Source organism: Megalobrama amblycephala, linkage group LG2, assembly GCF_018812025.1.
Source record: "Megalobrama amblycephala isolate DHTTF-2021 linkage group LG2, ASM1881202v1, whole genome shotgun sequence".
Taxonomy (NCBI): domain Eukaryota; kingdom Metazoa; phylum Chordata; class Actinopteri; order Cypriniformes; family Xenocyprididae; genus Megalobrama; species Megalobrama amblycephala.
Genome location: NC_063045.1, coordinates 52,559,813 through 52,579,575, shown reverse-complemented (window position 1 = coordinate 52,579,575; position 19,763 = coordinate 52,559,813). Strand labels below are relative to the sequence as shown.

The window sequence follows — 19,763 nt, the reverse complement described above, 5'->3', positions numbered from 1 at the left end:
TTTGTCTCGTCTGGTGACGGTGATGTAGGAGAGAGAACCTCAACGCAAAGCTAATAATCCTAGAAATCAGAGGTGTGTGTCACACACATCCCCTCTCTTTTTATCTCTCTTCTTACACTCACGGGAGGATGAACAGTCCCGTTATAGAAGATGAGAACTGCACTTAATTTCACTTTTTAAACTCTTTTTTTTTTGTTTTCTGTGGGATAGTGCTCGGCTAATGCGATGGTAACGTGGCTCATCAACAACACCGGGGGGATTTTCAGGAACTTTTTTCACCTCGGGTACTCCGGATCTAATGCTTTCATTATTTAGAGATGTCTTTAAATAGCCAATAATTGTCCAACAGATGTATTTAATGTATATTATTAAGTATATTTTTTTTAAACCGGCAATATTTTTAACATTTAAGCTATTTGTGTCCGATAACATACGATTTAATCAGTTAAAATCTCGCAGATTCATTCACACCCGGTTTACTGTGACTAGCGTATGTTGAAATTGCTACTTAGTGTGTAAGTAGTTGTGCAGATGCTCTGATATTATGAATATCACGTTTAATAATTGTATTTTGTTAAAAAAAGAGATGTATCTGTCGCTGTCGTGCTGGTTGAAGTGAGATTTACGAGCCTCAATCCACCGTTCGCGTGTTTTCCACCCACCATCCCTTCGTGAACTTTCATTTTTGCTGCTTGTGAAGGTGTTTTATTAGTCAGTTCTAGGAAGGAAAGTGTCGTTATATTGTGTTGAGATGCGGAAGGGTGAGGAGCAGAGCTGAGGGTAAACATGTTAAGGGTTTAAAGTGAATGGCTCGGTGATCATGTCGTCTATGGATGGTGATTTCTCCTGGGTGGGAGACTGGCAGTGGCTCTGCATGGTCACTCTCTTTCTGGCCTCGGTTGTCACTTTGATTATATACTTGGTGCTGTATTTTTCCAACGAACCTCCTGCTGGGAAAACACCTCTCAGTCAAGTGGATTCAGAGGAAGCTGATGGGATTTTATGTTGGGTGCTGTCTCTGAAAAGCTGGAAGAGTCAGTGGAGAAGAGCCTGGTTTAGGGGCCTCAATGAAGAAGCTCGTAGATCACAGGTTGGTTTTGTAATTCGGCTGTATCTTTCTCTCTATATATTGTTAGTCTTTAGAATTGCACATGTGATTTCCTTATAAGTTGAGTGTGGTCTTTTTTGCTTATTGTATTACTTTGGTATTTTGTTCCTCTTATTAGAGTGGGATTCAGCTGACCTTTGAAGAAGATGGTGTCCAGTCATCAGAACTGGCTTTGGACCAGATTTCAAGCTTTACAAAAACACCCGGCAAAAAGGTAATGGCGTGCTTTGAATATTTGTACACACTAACCTATATGTGGATCTCCCTACTTGCCTGTGTGAACTGTATTTAGGTTTGCATGTGTTGAATCAAAATAGAGATATGAGTATGATATAAGACTTCTGCTTTTGACATGCACCCTGTTTGTTGATTCAGAAAAATTATTAGCAGCGTTATGACTGTTCAAATGTTAGGTTATTTAAAATTCCCACCTCTTAGTCATAGTTGGTTTCTTTTTGCAGAATGTCCTCTGTCAGGTGGTTGGAAACAAGCTGCAGTTTTCTCTCAGTGCTTTACCGAGTTCAACATCTTCAGAAACCCCCCTGAGATACAGTGTGAAAATATCTCCACTTCGTCTGCAGGTAAAAACGGATGTTTATTGTGCTCTTTAAAGTCACTTGAGGACGGTTGAGTAAACACAAGGCTTTGGCATCTGTTTAACAAATCATCAAACAAGACAGTCATTCTTCAAATGCTGCCAGAAATATTGGCATTGGTTAGGAGGATGATCCAGTTTTTTTAAACATTGGAGTAGACAAGCATCTGCTGTGTGATTCTAGGAAAGTCTGTCACGTGTTTTGTCATCAGAGTAAATAGTTATTTTAATCGCATGGGGATAAATCAACACTATGCTTGTTTGGACTGTACATTCAGTTTGAGTGAAAAGGATAATGAGTTTTATGAGGAAAATAAATCTAATCTAAAGCAAGTAGTACAGTTTTAGCACTTTGAAATCTGTAAAACCAAGAAATGTTATGATGTTATTCTGTTCGGTTTCTGAGTCACAAATCAAATTACTAAATTTGTGACCACGTAAACTGCTTTTTACAGCTAATAGTTTTGTTATATGCTTTTGATCTTTTTTTTTTTAAATATTTAATTCTATTTTTTGTAATTTTTATTAGTTTTAGTGATTTTTAGTGCATCAACTTATTTGTATCTTATTTATATCTTTTAGTTGCCAAGTAAACATTTCTCATTTTCATTTAAGTTTTTCATCTAATATTTATTTCAGCATTATTTCAATCACTGAAAATGATAGTGACACTTTAGTTTAGGGTCCAGTTCTCACTATTAACTAATTGCATATTAGATGCATATTAATAGGATATTGGCTGTTTTTTAGTACTTTTAAAGCCTTATCCTGCAACTGCATGACCATTTTGTACAGACCTAAATTCTACCCAATATCTAAACTTTACAGCTACCTAACTAACTATTAATAAGCAGTAATTAGCAGTTTGAGGCAAAAGTCGTAGTTAATAGTTAGTTAATAGTGTGAATTGTACCCTAATCTAAAGTGTGACCAAAATGATTTTTAATAGTTTTAGTGTTAACACAACGGCTCTGTATGTGTACAGTCATAATAGACCCGTATGGAATGAGGAATAAACACATTTGCCCTTGAATAGGATGTCCATTGAGCTCATGAGAGATGTAAAGCTTCATGCACCATCCTGCATGCTTTTGATTTATAAGGCGTGACTCACTCTGCTGTTTTATTCGCCACGGGAATCAGATTAAGTGCCTCGGTTGCGAGCGCTGACTCTGTGTCCTGCCTTTATTTTAATCACTGTTAATATGTCTCTGCCTCAGGAAAGAACACGTGGACTTGCACTAGTACATCCTGCCCAGAATTATTCATGGAAAAGCTTGTACCTCTTGAAAAGAGAGTTATTTTAATGTTGCACCACAAATAGCAGTAAAAAAACAAAAACTTTAAAGCACAATTTCAGTGTGCAGGGCTGCAGCTTTTTTTGACAGTAGTTGACAATGCATTGTGTTTAAGAGCTCACACCGGCTTTGCTCAATTGAATTACTTCTATTTTTAAACCAATAAGTTCCTCGACGACTCATTGTCATGCTGATTCTGTTTTAGCCTTAAGTGCATTGAGTGGCTAAATGCTGTTAAACCTTTCATTTCCGCATAGAAATTCCCAAGAAATCCGTCCCGGATTTATGGTATTCTGTCATAGTGGGCTGTTTTTTGTTCAGGCATGTCCCAAGTGTTCATCGGAATACTGGCCTGTTTAGGAGTGATTGTGTTTATTTTCTATTTGTCATTTCAGCCTATTTCTGGAGGAATCCAAATGGCTGTTGCATATTTTCTGGCTGTTTCCCCTGCTGGTCAAGGCTGGAAAGCTCCGAGCGCTTGTTAGAATGGCTTTGTAGGCTGAATAACAGTATATTTAGGGCTTTTGTTTCTGTTCTAGAGGTCATTGCACTTTAGAGCCCACAGTCACAGACGAGGTTGTGGAATAACACACTTATTGTTACTACATGGGGTCCAACTATTGGCAGGGTTACAAGTACTGTAAGCAAATATCTTTTCAGGCTAAGATTGAAGTATATCCAATGAAGCATTTCCTGATTATATAAATCACACTGTAAGCCATTACAGGTATTATTAGTGACTGGTTAGCATTTGCTCTCTCTTCAGACTATTATATAACGTGATTTAGGAATGAACTTGAGAGCATTGCATTGGAAAGGAATTTGGAGTCCTGTCATTTTTTTCCCCTCTTCATTTCACCCAAGTTCAGTCTCCAGAAATGTAAAGCAGTCGTGCTTGGACATGACAGCCCATTCCTCTGTGTGCTGTGGGCCCTGAAGCTCAATGAGCTGTTGTGAATATGAGAATGCTCTGGACCCTTTGTTTATTGTGAGTTTGAAGTAGGCAGTGTTATATTATTCTGTTGTAGGTCGCTGTGTGTTTCTGCCTTTCTGATTTGAAGCAGCTGCATTTATTGTTTAATTTATAGCTGATATTAGGTCAACATAGATCTGTCATCTGTTTATTTCAGTTAGGTTTTTCAAGCAGTTTTTCTGAAATTGATTATATACACTTTTGAGCACATGGTAGAGGATTCTGTATGCAGCAAGTTGACAATGGTAAATAGCCATAAGTTGAAAATTAATTTTTTGTCATTTATTATTATTAATGACTTTTATTGAATATTGGAGTAATGATCCTGAAAATTCAGCTTTGCCATCACAGGAATAAACTTTGTTTTAAAATGCATTGAAATATTATTGTAATAATATTTCTCAATATTACTGTTTTTACTGTATTATCTTACTGACCCAAACTTTTGAATGGTAGTGTAAATATATTATTTAAATATAAATATATATTGTAATTTAATGCACAAATAAATGCCAAAAAATAGCCCCAAAAATCCTAATAATAAAAATAAATAAACAAATAAACAGTTGCTAACACTGTTTTACATGATGGTTGACATTTTAATTTTAACTTTGAGACCTTATATTATTAAACCATGTTAAAATAGGTTTTAGGCTTTACAGTTTTGCACCCTTGTTTTGTCTCTGCGGTTATAAGTAATGCTTGTGTGTGTATTGTTGCCACAGCTGGCCCTACAGATGAAAGAGGTGAATGGGGAGGTGGAGATTTCCTGGAGGTTGCTTCACCTGGACTCTGTAGATTTGCAGCTGATGCCAAGTTTTGCGCAGGTATATTCAGAAAAAAACTTTCATGATTAGGCATTGTTCTCATTGCACAGTCTGTCATTTGTAAATCTCAGTAGTTTTTTTAAAGGGGTTACTTCTGCTTATTTTTTCGGAAAGCACATGACATGACTCTGTGTGTATTTCAGGGAGATTATGAGAGTCTAAGTGAAGCAGCTGTGAGCGACAGGCTCAGACAGGTCTTGAATGGAGCTCAAGCATTTGTAACTCTGAGCAGCCGACCTGCAGAGTCTGCAGAAGTCCAGGTACAACCATGCGCAGATGTCATTAAACGTTTATCGTATCAACATTAGCACTTAATCCTCTTTAAAAGGTTCATATCAGTATAATTTCAAGCAGAAAAGAGTTTTAAAAGCTCATTATGTTTGTCTTAAAGGAATAGTTCACCCGAAAATGAAAATTATTCCATGATTTACTCATCCTCAAGCCATCCTAGGTGTATATGATTATCATCTTTCAGATGAACACAATCAGAGATATGTAAGAAATGTAAGAACTTGACGCCAAAACAAATGCATGTATCCATCCATCCATCATAAAAGTGATCCATACGGCGTCAGGGGGTTAAACTGTTCAAAAGTTTCAACAATTTTTTTTTTTTTTTTTAATTACTAAAGCGAAGTAATGGGTTTTTGTATATAAAATATCCATATTTAAAACTTTACTATACTTAACTATAGTTTACTTTAACTATAATAACTAGCTTCCGGCAGACTGCTGTACGCATCAATTTGCGGCGGAAGTGTAACCTCTGACCTGACGCATGATGTAATGAGGAACGCGGAAGCACAGAGGATAGAGCAAAACAAAACACTAGTCATGAATTAGAAGTCTAAAACGAGAATTTTTAAAGAGAAATGTGGGGTGATTTCTATATAAGAGAAGAGGAGCTTGTGTTTGTTGGCCAGCCCTATTTGTTTGAACCACGAGAGGCGTCTAATCTTACAATACTCTTGCATCCTACGTCATATATCGCATCAGGGGGTTTCTCATTTGCCGCAAGTCAACTTGCGGAGTATGCGTACGGTTGTCCACCAGAAGCTAGTTATTTGAATTTATAAATTTTTAAATATGGATATTGTTCTTACAAAAACATATTGCTTCGCTTCAGAAGGCCTTTATTAACCCCCTAATTTTTATAATGGATGGATTAATTTTTTTGGGCTTCAAAATCTGGCCCCTCCTTCACTACCATTATAAAGCTTGGAAGAGCAAGGATTGTTTTAAATAAATCTCTGATTGTGTTCATCTGAAAAAAGATAGTCATATACAACTAGTATGGCTTGAGGGTGAATTTTTGGGTGAACTGTCCTTTAAGGCCTTGAATCATCTGATAAATTTCATAATATTCAGAGAATTACATAACTTTGGATTTTCTCAGAATGGAGAGAAAAACACAATAAAGGATGTTGCTGTTGATGTTATGAGTGATAATGTTTTATTTCCTTTGTCCTCTTTAACAGGAAGTAAGGAACAAGACCTTGCAAGTGACCTCACCCCCGAAGCCCCCGCGAGCTCATGAATGGAAACTATTAGTGAAGAACATCCGGGTCACATGCAAACAGGAGGATGGTGCTGCAGGTCAGTGACCAAAAGAGTGGTTCACCGCACACACACAATGCATGTCTTTTTAGTTTTGTTACTATTTAGCCAAGTAATTTATGCAGATTTATACAATATTCAATAAAATGCAACATGTATGATGTATATTGGTTTAAACATGCTTTTCAGCATTTGAAATTAAATTATTTTTTTAGCAATTTAGTATCACCATTTTTTTTTCTTATGTTCATCTCTCTATCACAGGCAGATGTTTTTGACGGACCATTTCTAAACGTATGGTCACATTACAAAGATTCACATCCTTGAAATCCCATATGTCTTGTTGTTTATTAGATGGACCTCATATTCACCACAGACCTCAGCTAATGTTTTATATTGCTTGGATCGAAGAAATAAAGCCAATAACTTGGACAAAGTTTTGTTGTGGGCACGGAGTGCAGGCAACACTTCCCAAAAAGCGCCGCCCCCATGACTTCTTGAGTTAACTGCCTGTGTTTCCCTCAATCAGGATGTCCCTTTTGTTCGGAAATCATTTCCGGAAGTGCTCTAATAGTCCCGCTGCTCTCCTGCCAAGTCACTATTACAGCCTAGCAAGCACTTAACAACTGGCAGCTCATCCATTTATGCATAATTCATTTTGGCAAAGAGTTTTTTCTGCATTAGTCGGTCATTTAGCTCAAACAGTAATAGATCTCTTCTCTTGCATCAAATATCTGGTTTTATTTGAGTGGGATACATGTACATTAGCAAATGAGTCTACTTTCAGAAGGGTATTGCTTGTACTTGAAGATAATGAACCATTTCTGTTCCGCTTTCAGGCGGCATGAATCCCCAGTGTATCCTCCAGTTGGATGATCCTCCTCAGAAGGTCGCCAGTTCGGTCTTGACTAACACATCCACTCCAGCCTGGGACCAGCCCTTCATATTGTGAGTTGAGGTCCACCTCCCCATTGAATTAACCTTTTTGCCACTGTTATAGAAAAATACAATAGAGAGAGAACAGGAAATTACTGAGAGAGAAAGAGGCGACATGAAAGGGAAATCATGTGAATCAGGCTGATGTTGTACACTACTGGCTGGGAAACCTGTTTGAAAAGAGTAATTTTTGCTCTACTGTATAGTGATGTTAGTAGCACATATGTAACTGTGTGTGTGTGTATGTGTATGTATATATATATATATATATATATATATATATATATATATATATATATATATATATATATATATATATATATATATATATATATATATTATTATACACACACAGTCCAAACAACATACAGTATACAACATACAGTACAGTCCAAAAGTTTGGAACCACTAAGATTTTTAATGTTTTTAAAAGAAGTTTCGTCTGCTCACCAAGGCTACATTTATTTAATTAAAAATACAGTAAAAACAGTAATATTGTGAAATATTATTACAATTTAAAATAACTGTTTTCTATTTGAATATATTTCACAAAGTAATTCATTCCTGTGATGGAAAAGCTGAATTTTCAGCATCATTACTCCAGTCTTCAGTGTCACATGATCCTTCAGAAATCATTCTAATATGCTGATCTGCTGCTCAAGAAACATTTAATGTGTACAATTGTACAAAATATTTGTGTACAATATTTTTTTTCAGGATTATTTGATGAATAGAAAGTTCAAAAGAACAGTGTTTATCTGAAATCTAATCTTTTGTAACATTATAAATGTCTTTACTGCCACTTTTGATTGATTTAATGCATCCTTGCTGAATAAAAGTATTCATTTCTTTAATTTCTTTTAAAAAAAATAAAAATAAAAATTCTTACTGACCCCAAACTTTTGAACGGTAGTGTATAATGCTACAGAAGCTTTGTATTTCAGATAAATGCTGTTCTTTTGAACTTTCTATTCATCAAGGAATCCTGAAAAAAAAAAAAAGTACACAACTGTTTTCAACATTGAAAATAATCATAAATGTTTATTGAGCAGCAAATCAGCATATTAGAATGATTTCTGAAGGATCATGTGACACTGAAGACTGGAGTAACGATGCTGAAAATTCAGCTTTGCATCACAGGAATAAATTACTTTGTCAAATATATTTAAATAGTACACAGTTATTTTAAATTGTAATAATATTTCACAATATTACTGTTTTGTACTGTAGTTTTAATTAAATAAATGTAGCCTTGGTGAGCAGACGAAACTTCTTTTAAAAACATTAAAAATCTTAGTGGTTCCAAACTTTTGGACTGTACTGTGTATATATATATATATATATATATATATATATATATATATATATATATATATATATATATATATATATATATATATATATATATATATATATATATATGTATATATATATATATATATGTGTATATATATATATATATATATGTGTGTGTGTATTATTTGAACATTTTTATATTTATTATTATTTTAACATTTTTATCCATTATCCCTTTTCAAAATTGGAAACCTTCAAAAGTCAAGATTGTCAACCCACAAATAAACACAAAATTAAAAAACAGCAACCATTTCCTAAGACTTTAAAAATAAAATGTTTGGCATTTTTGGGACATCTTTCAATGTTTTATGTTTTAGATGGGAATGCTGCATAATTTATTTTATATCCTCTCTCTGTATGGTTTTGCAGTGAGCTTAGCGGTCGGTCAAAGGAGCTGAACATCCAGGTCGTGGATAACGGCAAACCTCGGGAGAGTAAGTCCACATGACCGAAAATAAACCAGCTTAACGACATAAAAACAGAATAGCGATATCCATTAATCTGGGTCTGCAGAAGCTTGAAGGTCATCTGTGAATTTTAATCTACTTTCTGTCATCTGTTTCTCTAAATCATGAAATATCCTCAAAATGCGGTAAAAGCGGTACATTTATTGAGCTAATAGAAGGATACTGTGGTAACATTATGATTTGAACTCTACTAACAGACTGCCTCCGTTACCTCATGTCATTGGCTTTTCACCCTGATTTCTTAACAGGCCAGATGCACTTGTGTGAAATGTTTTAGTCTGTTTATTCAGTGTCACTTTTGCCTCCCTAGGCAAACACATTGATTAAATGATGTGCATTACTTTGATTTGATCAGGCATCACTCTCTGTTCTCTTCCCAGGTGCTTTGTTAGGGCAGGTATCTGTGCCTTTTGATCTTGTGAAGAAACACCCCAAAGGTCAACAGACCTTTTCACTCATGACCAAAGATCAAGTGACCGGATCACTAACTACTGAGGTAAAATATATCATAATGAGACTGTATTTAGATATCAATTTTAATCACATTTTAGATTTAATTCTCATATAAATGTCTCCTTTTGTGTACATTGGCCTGAAACTCTTTAATGCTGAAGTGAATTAAATGCCCTAGCTAATATGCAGAAAGAACTATAAGTAAGCCTAAACTATAGTTTTGTTCAGTTTCCTGTTGTTTCCATTAGCAAATTAAATATGCCATCCTGAATATTTGTTTACCAACCTGAATGAATGAAACCTGACCTTACCTCTTCATGCTCTGTTTAGTTCACCTATCTGGAGCCCAGCGAGGTGCGGAGCTGGCAGACGCCCATGCCGGCCCCTACTAAGAGAGTGGAGATGGACCGTACTGTGATGCCCTGTGGCACCGTTGTCACCACTGTCACTGCTGTGAGGAGCAAACCAGGACGACCTTTGCCACCTGGTACCTTTCATTTGACTTTTTATTCAGTTGTTGATTTTGAGGGAGGCAAATTAGTGGTGGATTTCATCTGAATGTGTTATTTGGGTATTTGTTAGCAAAATTAAATATGAAGATGCTACAATTGTCATGTCAATCTCCTAAACCACTAAATCAAAATCTCTAATATGATTATATTTTTAAAAATCCCTTTTACAGAATCCAAATCGCCCTCGAAAAATAAGCTGGCGGAGAGAAGGGTGTCGGAGCAGGCATCGATACTCGGAGCCAAAGTTAGCAAAGCCCTGTCATCATCAGATACAGGTGAGATCTATTTCCAAGCTTGTTGACTTCAGTGGCTGAATGCATTTCCTTTTATTTCTGCACCACAAGTGCTCATCAGCAATCCCAGAGCAAGCATAAATGCAAAATACCACATTAGTAACGGGTTACATTCAGCATTTGTACACTCTTTTTCTCTCTTTCCTGCACAGAGTTATTGATGCTAAATGGGACCGACCCTGTAGCAGAGGCTGCCATCAGACAGCTCCATGAGTCAGCAAAACAGAAGCTGAAATCTCCCGTCAAAAAGAGCACCATCATCATCTCAGGAGTAACCAAGGTACTGAAAAAGACTTGTATGCATATTTAGTAAGGATGTACAATATATTAGTACCATATCACTTTTTTTATCGGTATCAGTAGTTATTGTAGATTTAATTTTTTACATTTGTATTACCACTGGTGTCATCAAATGCTCACTTAAATGTTTGATTGTTGTTTTTTTTTTTTTAAACTAATAATTTAATAAAACTTGTTTAATGCAATATTTAGAAAATCTCAAACTGAGTATTTTTTTTTTTTTTTTTTTAAATTTTGTGCATTATAATGTTGTGATTCCCAAATTCACTTTAATTCACATTTGATGATTTTGATTTATACAAAATAGTACAACCTTCTGATCCAAGGTCAAGATTATCAACCCAAAAATCCACACAAAACATAAAATCAGCAAGCATTTCCTAAGACTTTAAAAATAAAATGTTTGTAGTTTGGCAATTTTGGGGGCATCTTTCAATCTTTTTAGATGGGTTTTTTTTACATTTATAATGTTGTGATGCCCAAATTCACTTGGAGCATTTAAAACTGAGCATTTAACACTGGAGCATTTAAAATTTTGATTTTAATTTGTTTATACAAAATGCTACAAAATGTTTGGTATCAGATTATTATTATTATTATTATTATTATTATTTATTTATTTATTTATTTATTTATTTATTTATTTTTTTTTTTTTCTTCAGTTCGTGATACTTTGTCCAAGTTACAATGTTACATCATAAAGCAAGCTCTTTGGCTTTAATTGTCAGTTACTAATTGAAGCTTTGCTATTAACCTCCTCTCTAGGCCCCTTTAACACAGGATGAGGAGATGACTTTGATGGCAGGATATGCAGCTGCAATGGACGCCTCCATGTCCGGAGCATCTGAGGGCACCAGCAGCGAAGCAGCAGCATTACCCTCGGAAACAGTGGCCGAACCCAGCTTTCTCGAACCCGTAGAATCCCTGGTGGGGGCGAATGGCACAGATCATGTGTTGGACTGGGAGAGCCAGGCCGGAGAGGATCCAGATGTGGATAAGTCATCTCTGTCCCTCTGTCCCTCTGAAACGGGTTCTAAAAAAGGAAAAGGTGAGGGGGGAAGACGTGGATGGACTTTAAGCTTTGTGTATGAAGAACAACATTCAGAATTATGCTGAGCTGGGTTTTGAGTTTCTATTTAACCTGTTTACACCTTAAAACTACATAAAGTGCTTCACTAGAGTCATAAATCTGATCACAGGGTTGCATGTGAACAACAAGGTCAATGGCATGCATTTACACCACCGTTCAAAAGTTTGAGAGTCGTTAAGATTTTTAATGTTTTTGAAAGAAGTCTCAATTTGATCACACTGATACATTTGTTTTGCAGGATTTTTTGTTTAATAGAAAGTTCAAAAGCACATCATTTAATTAGAACAAGAATACTGTTTTAGCATAAATACATTTACTGTCACTTTTGATCAATTTAATGCCTGCTTGATGGAACAAAAGTATTAATTTCTTTAAAAAAAAATCTTACTGATCCCAATATTTTTAACAGTAGTGTATATGCTAGTGCAGGGGTTTTAAAACTATGGTCGCAGAGTGGGGAAAAAGTAGGTCGCTTGGCTGCAGCTAAATTTGCGTTTCAGTGAATGATACACACAGTTTAGTCTTGGGCTCCACTATATACCAACATTAAATAGAAATCGTGATGTTGCTTTGAATGTTGCAAAGGCCGCATTTTAATTATATAAATTTGCGCTGCATGTTTTGAAGTGCACGCATGCGACTTGACATAACAGTGAAGGTCTCGGTTCATTAAGTGGCTTGGTCTGCATTATTAATAAGAAGAAACTTGTTTACTCCAATCACTGTGCCGTATTCTGCATGAGATTGCATTACAATGGAGAATTCAAACGTCATTCGGCGCTGTTGTCTTTCAGAGATGTATATATATATAGAGTGCATTGTTTTTGTTCCTTTGTGTGCATTTGGCTACCAAATGTACCAACACAAGGAAACTGTCTCTAAAAAGCATTTCACATGTACACACACGGAATGAGCATGAGAGTGTTTTCTGCGCTGAACACCGCAATGAGTTTAACAACACTCACAGTGCCAAGTATAGTTCATATCTTGACCGGAGTAAGCATGTTTCAAGTTTATATGAACACATTTCTGTAATTGAAGAAAATAAACGTAAATATTAATTATGGAATTTTTACATTTGTACTATAAAATTAATATTTTAATTAAATACTCGATTTCTGTCATATCAGACTTTTAGATTAAGATTAATCTTACAGAATTGTCAATTGTTTTCTAATCTCAAATATTTTGGTGGGTCTTGAGGATAGATTATACTTGTCTAGGTGGGTCCTGGAATGGAGAAGTTTAAAAACCCCTGTGCTGGACTATAGGCAGTGTATAATGTAAATTGGTGGTATTTTGCCCCATGAAAATGTAACTACAATATCATTCTAGAATTATTTATTCTAAAAAGCTGAACTGAATCTTAAACTAATGTCCCACGAAGCCGAAGAGAAAAGTAGTCATTTATTCTGTCATTTGAGTTGCTTAATGTGAACAACCTCCAAAAGAAGACTAAAAGGCCCTGTTTCCACCTGGTATTAAGATGTGTTTTGGTTGATCGGATCACAAGTAGACAAGGGAGACACATGCCCGTTTCCACCTGGTGTTTTAATCCATCTCTTTTGTCTACTTTCAACCACTTCTTTCCTGATTTCTTCTGGGGGGGGGTCTAAGGGTGGGTAAATGGTAATTTTTTTTTTTTCTCTCTCAATTTTTCGATCGAATGGACAAAATAAGTTTGCACAATTTACATATGAACGCGCCCAGAGACGACCGAAAAATATACGGAGAGCAGCAGCTTTCGTTTCTGCTCTGATAGCCCCAAGACCATGCCAAACGTGTCTTAGAAATCAGGAATGGTGAGAAAACATTGTGATTGGTACGTTTTTCATCTTCAAACCAAACTTGGGGTCTACAGCTGACAAAGTTTAAAGGTGCCCTAGAACTTTTTTTTAAAAGATGTAATATAAGTCTAAGGTGTCCCCTGAATGTGTCTGTGAAGTTTCAGCTTTTGGGGCATCATTATAAATGAGCCGATTCAGGGCTGCTGGCCCTTTAATTGCTCGTGCTCTCCGCCCACGGAGCTCGCGCTTGCCTTAAACAACATAAAAAAAGTTCAGACAGCTAATATAACCCTCAAAATGGATCTTTACAAAGTGTTCGTCATGCAGCATGTCTAATTGCGTAAGTACAGTGTTTGTTTATTTTGATGTTTACATTTGGTTATGAATGAGTTTGATAGTGCTCCGTGGCTAACGGCTAACATTACACACTGTTGGAGAGATTTATAGAGAATGATGTTGTGTTTATGCATTATACAGACTGCAAGTGTTTAAAAATGAAAATAGCGACGGCTCTTGTCTCTGTGAATACAGTAAGAAACGATGGTAACTTTAACCACATTTAACAGTATGCTAACACAACATGCTAATGAAACATTTAGAAAGACAATTTACAAATATCACTAAAAATATCATGTTATCATGAATCATGTCAGTTATTATTGCTCCATCTGCCATTTTTGCTTGCTTACCTAGTCTGTTGATTCGGCTGTACATAGATCCAGACGTTAATACTGGCTGCCCTTGTCTAATGCCTTTCATAATGTTGGGAACATGAGCTGGCATATGCAAATATTGGTGCGTACACCCCGACTGTTACGTAACAGGCGGTGTTATGTTGAGATTCGCCTGTTCTTCGGAGGTCTTTAAAACAAATGAGATTTATATAAGAAAAGGAAACAATGGAGTTTGAGACTCACTGTATGTCATTTCCATGTACTGAACTCTTGTTATTTAACTATGCCGAGGTAAATTCAATTTTTGAATCAAGGGCACCTTTAAATCCCGTCTGGCTAGCTCGCATCCCATAATATTTACACATTCGGTCAGTAGGCAGAGAGTAGGCAGTCTTTAGTGGCTGTTCAAACACATTCGGCCACATGAGTGTTTCCACTACGAAAGCAATCCGGTCAAATGCGTTTTTATCTACCTCTGGAAGTGGTCAAAAGTGGACAAGCTCCAAACGTTTTAGACACAGTTTACACCTGTATTTAGCGTCATCCACTTGTGATCCGATCAACCAAAATACATCTTAATACCAGGTGGAAACAAGGCCAAAGATTTCTTAAAAAGGAGAATCTCAACCAAATTTAAGTCTGTTAGTGGCATACCAGTAAACACAGAGCTACTAAAATTGTCTTACCTTTGTTTGTGTCTATTATGATCGTTACAGCACTGTCTAGTGTCTTTCTGTCTGTACTTGTCTGTTGCGTAATTTGATGACTTTCAATTTCTTTTTTGTCCTCTGTACCTCTCCCTTATCACTTTGTTTTTTTTTTTCTTTGCCATCTTAAAGTGGAAACCTGTGCTAACCAGACTTTATTGCTGGAAGAGTAAGTGACCTCTTGAGAAGTCTATAATAGTAAAATTATGTAGACTTCCCTGTGAAATGGTTAACAAACCCTTTAGAAAAAAAACTAGTCCATGCTCCAGCATTTTAAACACAAGTTATTACCTTGTATTTGATTAATATGGTTTCAAACTTGAATTTTTGGACATGGAGAAAGATTTGACATGCTGTTTGGCTTTTCAAATCTTTGGAGGCCACTCTTGTTTTTTTTTTCTGTTTTGTGCTGTTGAACCTTTTCATTGTTGGTTCCAGTGACAATTTTGGCTCATAACTTGCCTAAACAGCATTAAAAAAATCCAGAAGTTCAACCATCCTGAACTTCTAAGCTGGTGTGGACTGGTTTAGACTGCTTTGATTCTAAAACCAAGCACTTTCGAACATGTTTGCATACTCTGTGTTAGTAGTGTGCTTGTATTCTTTCAGCTCATTTGCATTTGATGCTGCCCAGTGTATTGCAGTAGCATCTTTTAGAGCTGTAAATGATGCACTGATTGCATCACAATTCCATCAAATCTGCTGTGTCTTAATGGAAGTCAATGATACCAAAAGAATATTTGATTAATAATTTTATTGTTTAGCTTCTTGTTGATCAGAGTTTGACCTCCGGAGGGCTGTTTCATAAAAGATGCTAAGAAAAGCGAGGATTAAACTCCAAAACCTGACTTGAATTAACCTAACAAATGAACTGGGGCTAAAGCGGTTTCATAAAAGGTAATTGAAGTTCACGCAGTCCCACTAATTCGATCCAGGTTTACCTAGTCAAGATAATTTCGCGTGCACGCTTTTTTTAAGCAGCCCTAGAGGTCGATCATGGATCAAATCAATCTACCATAGGAAACGGCATACATTTTGTGCTATTTTATGCATTTGAGACATGGTGTTTTCCTCAGTGCATAACTTACATTTCACAAGTTTATTCTCCATCTGTAAATGTTAGAAAGTCATGCAAATATTTCCATTTTGCTGCTAAACTTCACAGTGAACGAGCGCTGCTGCGCGCATGCGCGATAAACAGACGGGACGCAATAGAAGCGCAATAATTCTAAAATATACATTTCGCTAAAATATTTGATGTTGGACATTAAATGTGCCTTATGTACAATCTTAAATCTACAAGTAAGTGTATCTTTATGATAGTAACTGTAAATGGACTATTGTAATGGGGTGAATCAATATACTTTGGGCCAATTACTGTGTTTAGATTCATCTTACCAATTAAAATTTAGTCTTTGCATATTTTAAAGGTGCTCTAAGCGATGTCATGCGTTTTTAGGCCAAAACATTTTTTTCCCCATTTTTTGGGGAGGGGGAGGGGGAGGAGGAGGAGGAGGGAGGGTCTAGCTAGCCTCTGTTTTGTTTGACAACACTTCGAACGTCAACAGGAAGTTACTCCACCCAGGATCACTTGGAGCACCTTTAATTTTTCATATATTTTAAAACAATCGAATTAAATATTAGGCACAAAACATTTAGCCAGTAAGAAAAGAAAACCTGTAGGTTACACACACACACACACACACACACACACACACACACACACACACACACACACACACACACACACACACACACACACACACACACACACACACACATTATATATAATTCAGGTTGATTGGGACACTTTTTCCCAGTCATTTCAATAGCAAAAAGTGTTGCGTTCCTATTGGTCAGTGTTAGAGGAGCTCAGCTTAGCCTGACAGTTAGCCTGCCCCGGACCAGGCAGAGTAACGGAGTTTGAACTAATTTAAGTTTGTTTTATGAAACAGAATTCGTTGACAACAAGTCTGACTAAGTAAAATAAGCCTGGCTTGTTTTCTAATCTTGTTTTACGAAACAGCCCTCTGGTTGGCTCAGTGAAGTATGTTAGTGAGCTTGGCTGATTATTTTCTTCTCTCTCTGGCGCCCCCTGTAGGCAGCTTCCTGCACAAGAGTGCCAAGCTATTCTTCAGACGGCGACATCAGCGAAAGGAGCCGGGGATGAGCCAGTCCCACAATGACCTGCAGTACTTGGAGCATCCCGAAGCGGCCATGATGGGCGACAGAGAAAAGAGGACAGCCACCTTCAGGCGCATTATCAACCGCAAGCTTCTGCCCAAGAGCAAGAGCAAAGCCAACGGCACAGTGAGAGAACCACCCACGTGAACTACCCACTCCGTCGCTTTAAACAAGGCCTACATTGAAACTAATAGTTTTTGCACCTCTTCAGTTTATTCTAACTTCCACCTTTTCACATTCATTCTCAACTTTTATGCAAGTCATTTCTTGTTTCTTGGCCGTATTTGCCGAAACATCTGCGTCTCAACAATCACCGTTTCGTCAACTCCCCCTCAACACATCATCCACATTCTCATAATGCCAATTTCATTATTAATCATACCCCCAGCTTGTTTTTCTTGATCTTACTCTATGAAGTCCACTAATTTCATCTCTTCATTCATGTAAATGGGCATCACAAGCTTGTCGCTCTCTCTACTCGACTGTTCAGTCGACTTTCACCTTCATCTTTGAACTTTGTGTATGCAAGAAAGTTTACAGAACAGCATTCAAATGAGCACTCGCTCTCTTCGTCGCACCAAATGACTCAAAAGAGTCATTTAACCTTATGCAAACAGTGATCATCATGCAAAAGATACTCTGCGTTTGTGGCCTTCTAACCAAAGTGGGATGTGAGGATAACCCTTTCTTGCCATTTACCTAAGCTTTATCCCGCTGGAAACCCTCTGGTGACCTGATGGAACCTGGACTATCAGACAAGGGAAAACCATGGATTTGATTTGCACTTCTTTATATGCTCTGAACTCATTCCAAATGCATTTGCAGTGATGTACAGTGAATTCTGGGAAGTTTGGTTGCTCTGAATTAGTTAAAAATCATGTGAAAGACCTCTGCCTTGATGTGAATTGAATATGGGAGTTTTCATTTAGTTAGGGAGACATTTCTGCAGTTTAGGCCATATTTGTCTTTGGGAATAGTGACTTTTATTTCCCCAAATTTGTTAAGTGAAACATTTTCTAACGGAGCATAGCAAAATGTTCTGGGTTGGCACTGATGTGTTCGCTTTAAGACAGGTTTGGTTTTCTATTCATCTTTTAGAGGTGGGAAAATATCAGCTAAAGGTATTATTAGGGTTATTTTATTTTAAATATTTTCTTTTTAAGCATACATTATTCAATATACTGTGTAATTATAGGTCAAATAATGTGCTGATTTTTCTTTTTCTTTTTTCATTTCAGTCATTCCACAATGCCGCACGTTTTTTAAAAAGTCGATGTGAGTGAATTGTACCAAAGGTTTTTAACACTAAGCAAGGGCATTTTCCTATTGAGAAAGACCAGAAAATGCAAGAGCGTTGGCCTCTTGAATTTAGCTATTCAATATGTTCATGATTTTTGAGTTATTTTCCCAAGTGTGGTGTTTTTCTTTGACTCGTACTCTTAAGCCACCTGAAATGTTGGCTGTGAATGCCAACCAGTTTGTATTTTGGACCTCAACCGTTGAGCCTGTGTGCAGAACTGCAGTGGATTTGTGGTAAGGGAGATTCAATAACAGCCTCCATTTGACATTTACTTGAACTCAAGCTTCATATGTAGAAGAAACCTGAATGCCTGTCCATACTGAATGTTGCCAGAAAGAAACCTCAGCAGTCTGGCTGTCAGCTCTGTATTTTGGGAGCACTACTGTTCTGTTCCTTCCCCCACCTCCCCATTTGTCTGTTGTGTGTTGCCATTTACAGCCTGGATGTTATCAGTTCATTTGGTTGTATTTCTTAACAGTCACAAGGTTAAACAGGTATTGGAATGAAAGGAGGCAAATGAAGATTTTATTTTTGTCATGCTTGCTAGGCCGTCCAGAGGTGATACAGCCTTTAAATCAAATCTAACACATCAGTCCTCTGTATATGCGTATCATAATCTAATCATGTGCATTGAAGAACTCCTCATTAACTTAACTCATCTGTGCTTTTTATTGGAATCTGGTTGGCCTCCTTAACCAGAATGTCCTTAAATTGTTGTTGTTGTGAATGATAATTGTATCCACGAGAACCTGTTGCTCACCATAACACATTTACCTGCAATATTAAGAACACACATCTGTGTATGGCCTGTGCAGTAAGAATTTATAGAGCTGTTCAGTTTGTAGTCCTAAAACCCTCTGGGATTCTCTGTCAGCTTTTAAGAGTGGTGGTTTGTGATGTAATAAGTCTTGAAAATTAATTACTTGAAGAGACTTGTTTAAATTACACATGTTGCTAAATAAGGACTACCACAAGTATGCTAGTTTACGAATCTCTGTTGTTGTTCATATATCAATAAAGCTTTAAATTTCACATTTGATGTCTGAGTTTGTGTAATGTGTTGCTTAATGTGAAAGTCTTTTCAAGTAATGTTAAACAGAACTTTTGTTACTTTTCGAACCCAATGGGAATTTCCTGAGGGAAATTATGGCTGATTAGCTTTCTGAACAGCTCTATTATGGTAAAGTGATATCTGAGCATAATGAATGCTATGTAGGGATTATGTTCATTAACATATCTTTATTGGTTTGAGCAATAAACACTGACTGAACACTCCTGTGTTTGTTTTTGTTTTCATTTTGGCTGTCAAAATAGGATTCAGACATGTACTTTTCGATTAAGATATT

The 19,763-nt window shown here is 36.6% G+C and overlaps 1 protein-coding gene across 1 annotated transcript; it reads left to right on the top strand.

Moving 5' to 3' along the window:
- Positions 1-19,692, top strand: LOC125262221 (C2 domain-containing protein 2). The gene is made up of 14 exons (XM_048180837.1): positions 1-1,090; positions 1,227-1,322; positions 1,570-1,689; positions 4,700-4,801; positions 4,945-5,061; positions 6,280-6,397; positions 7,198-7,306; positions 9,020-9,084; positions 9,498-9,613; positions 9,901-10,057; positions 10,253-10,357; positions 10,528-10,655; positions 11,441-11,723; positions 17,035-19,692. Exons 1-14 carry the CDS (start codon positions 821-823, stop codon positions 17,262-17,264), a joined length of 2,016 nt encoding a protein of 671 aa, XP_048036794.1. The 5' UTR covers positions 1-820; the 3' UTR covers positions 17,265-19,692.
- Positions 19,693-19,763: the final 71 nt, after the last annotated feature.

What these genes read in the sequence shown, in the direction of transcription:
- LOC125262221 (XM_048180837.1), top strand. Translation starts at nt 821, where the DNA reads ATGTCGTCTATGGATGGTGATTTCTCCTGGGTGGGAGACTGGCAGTGG. An exon ending in CAAAAACACCCGGCAAAAAG is followed by an intron (nt 1,323 to 1,569) that starts GTAATGGCGTGC and finishes TTCTTTTTGCAG; the next exon opens with AATGTCCTCTGTCAGGTGGT. An exon ending in AGGACGACCTTTGCCACCTG is followed by an intron (nt 10,058 to 10,252) that starts GTACCTTTCATT and finishes TCCCTTTTACAG; the next exon opens with AATCCAAATCGCCCTCGAAA.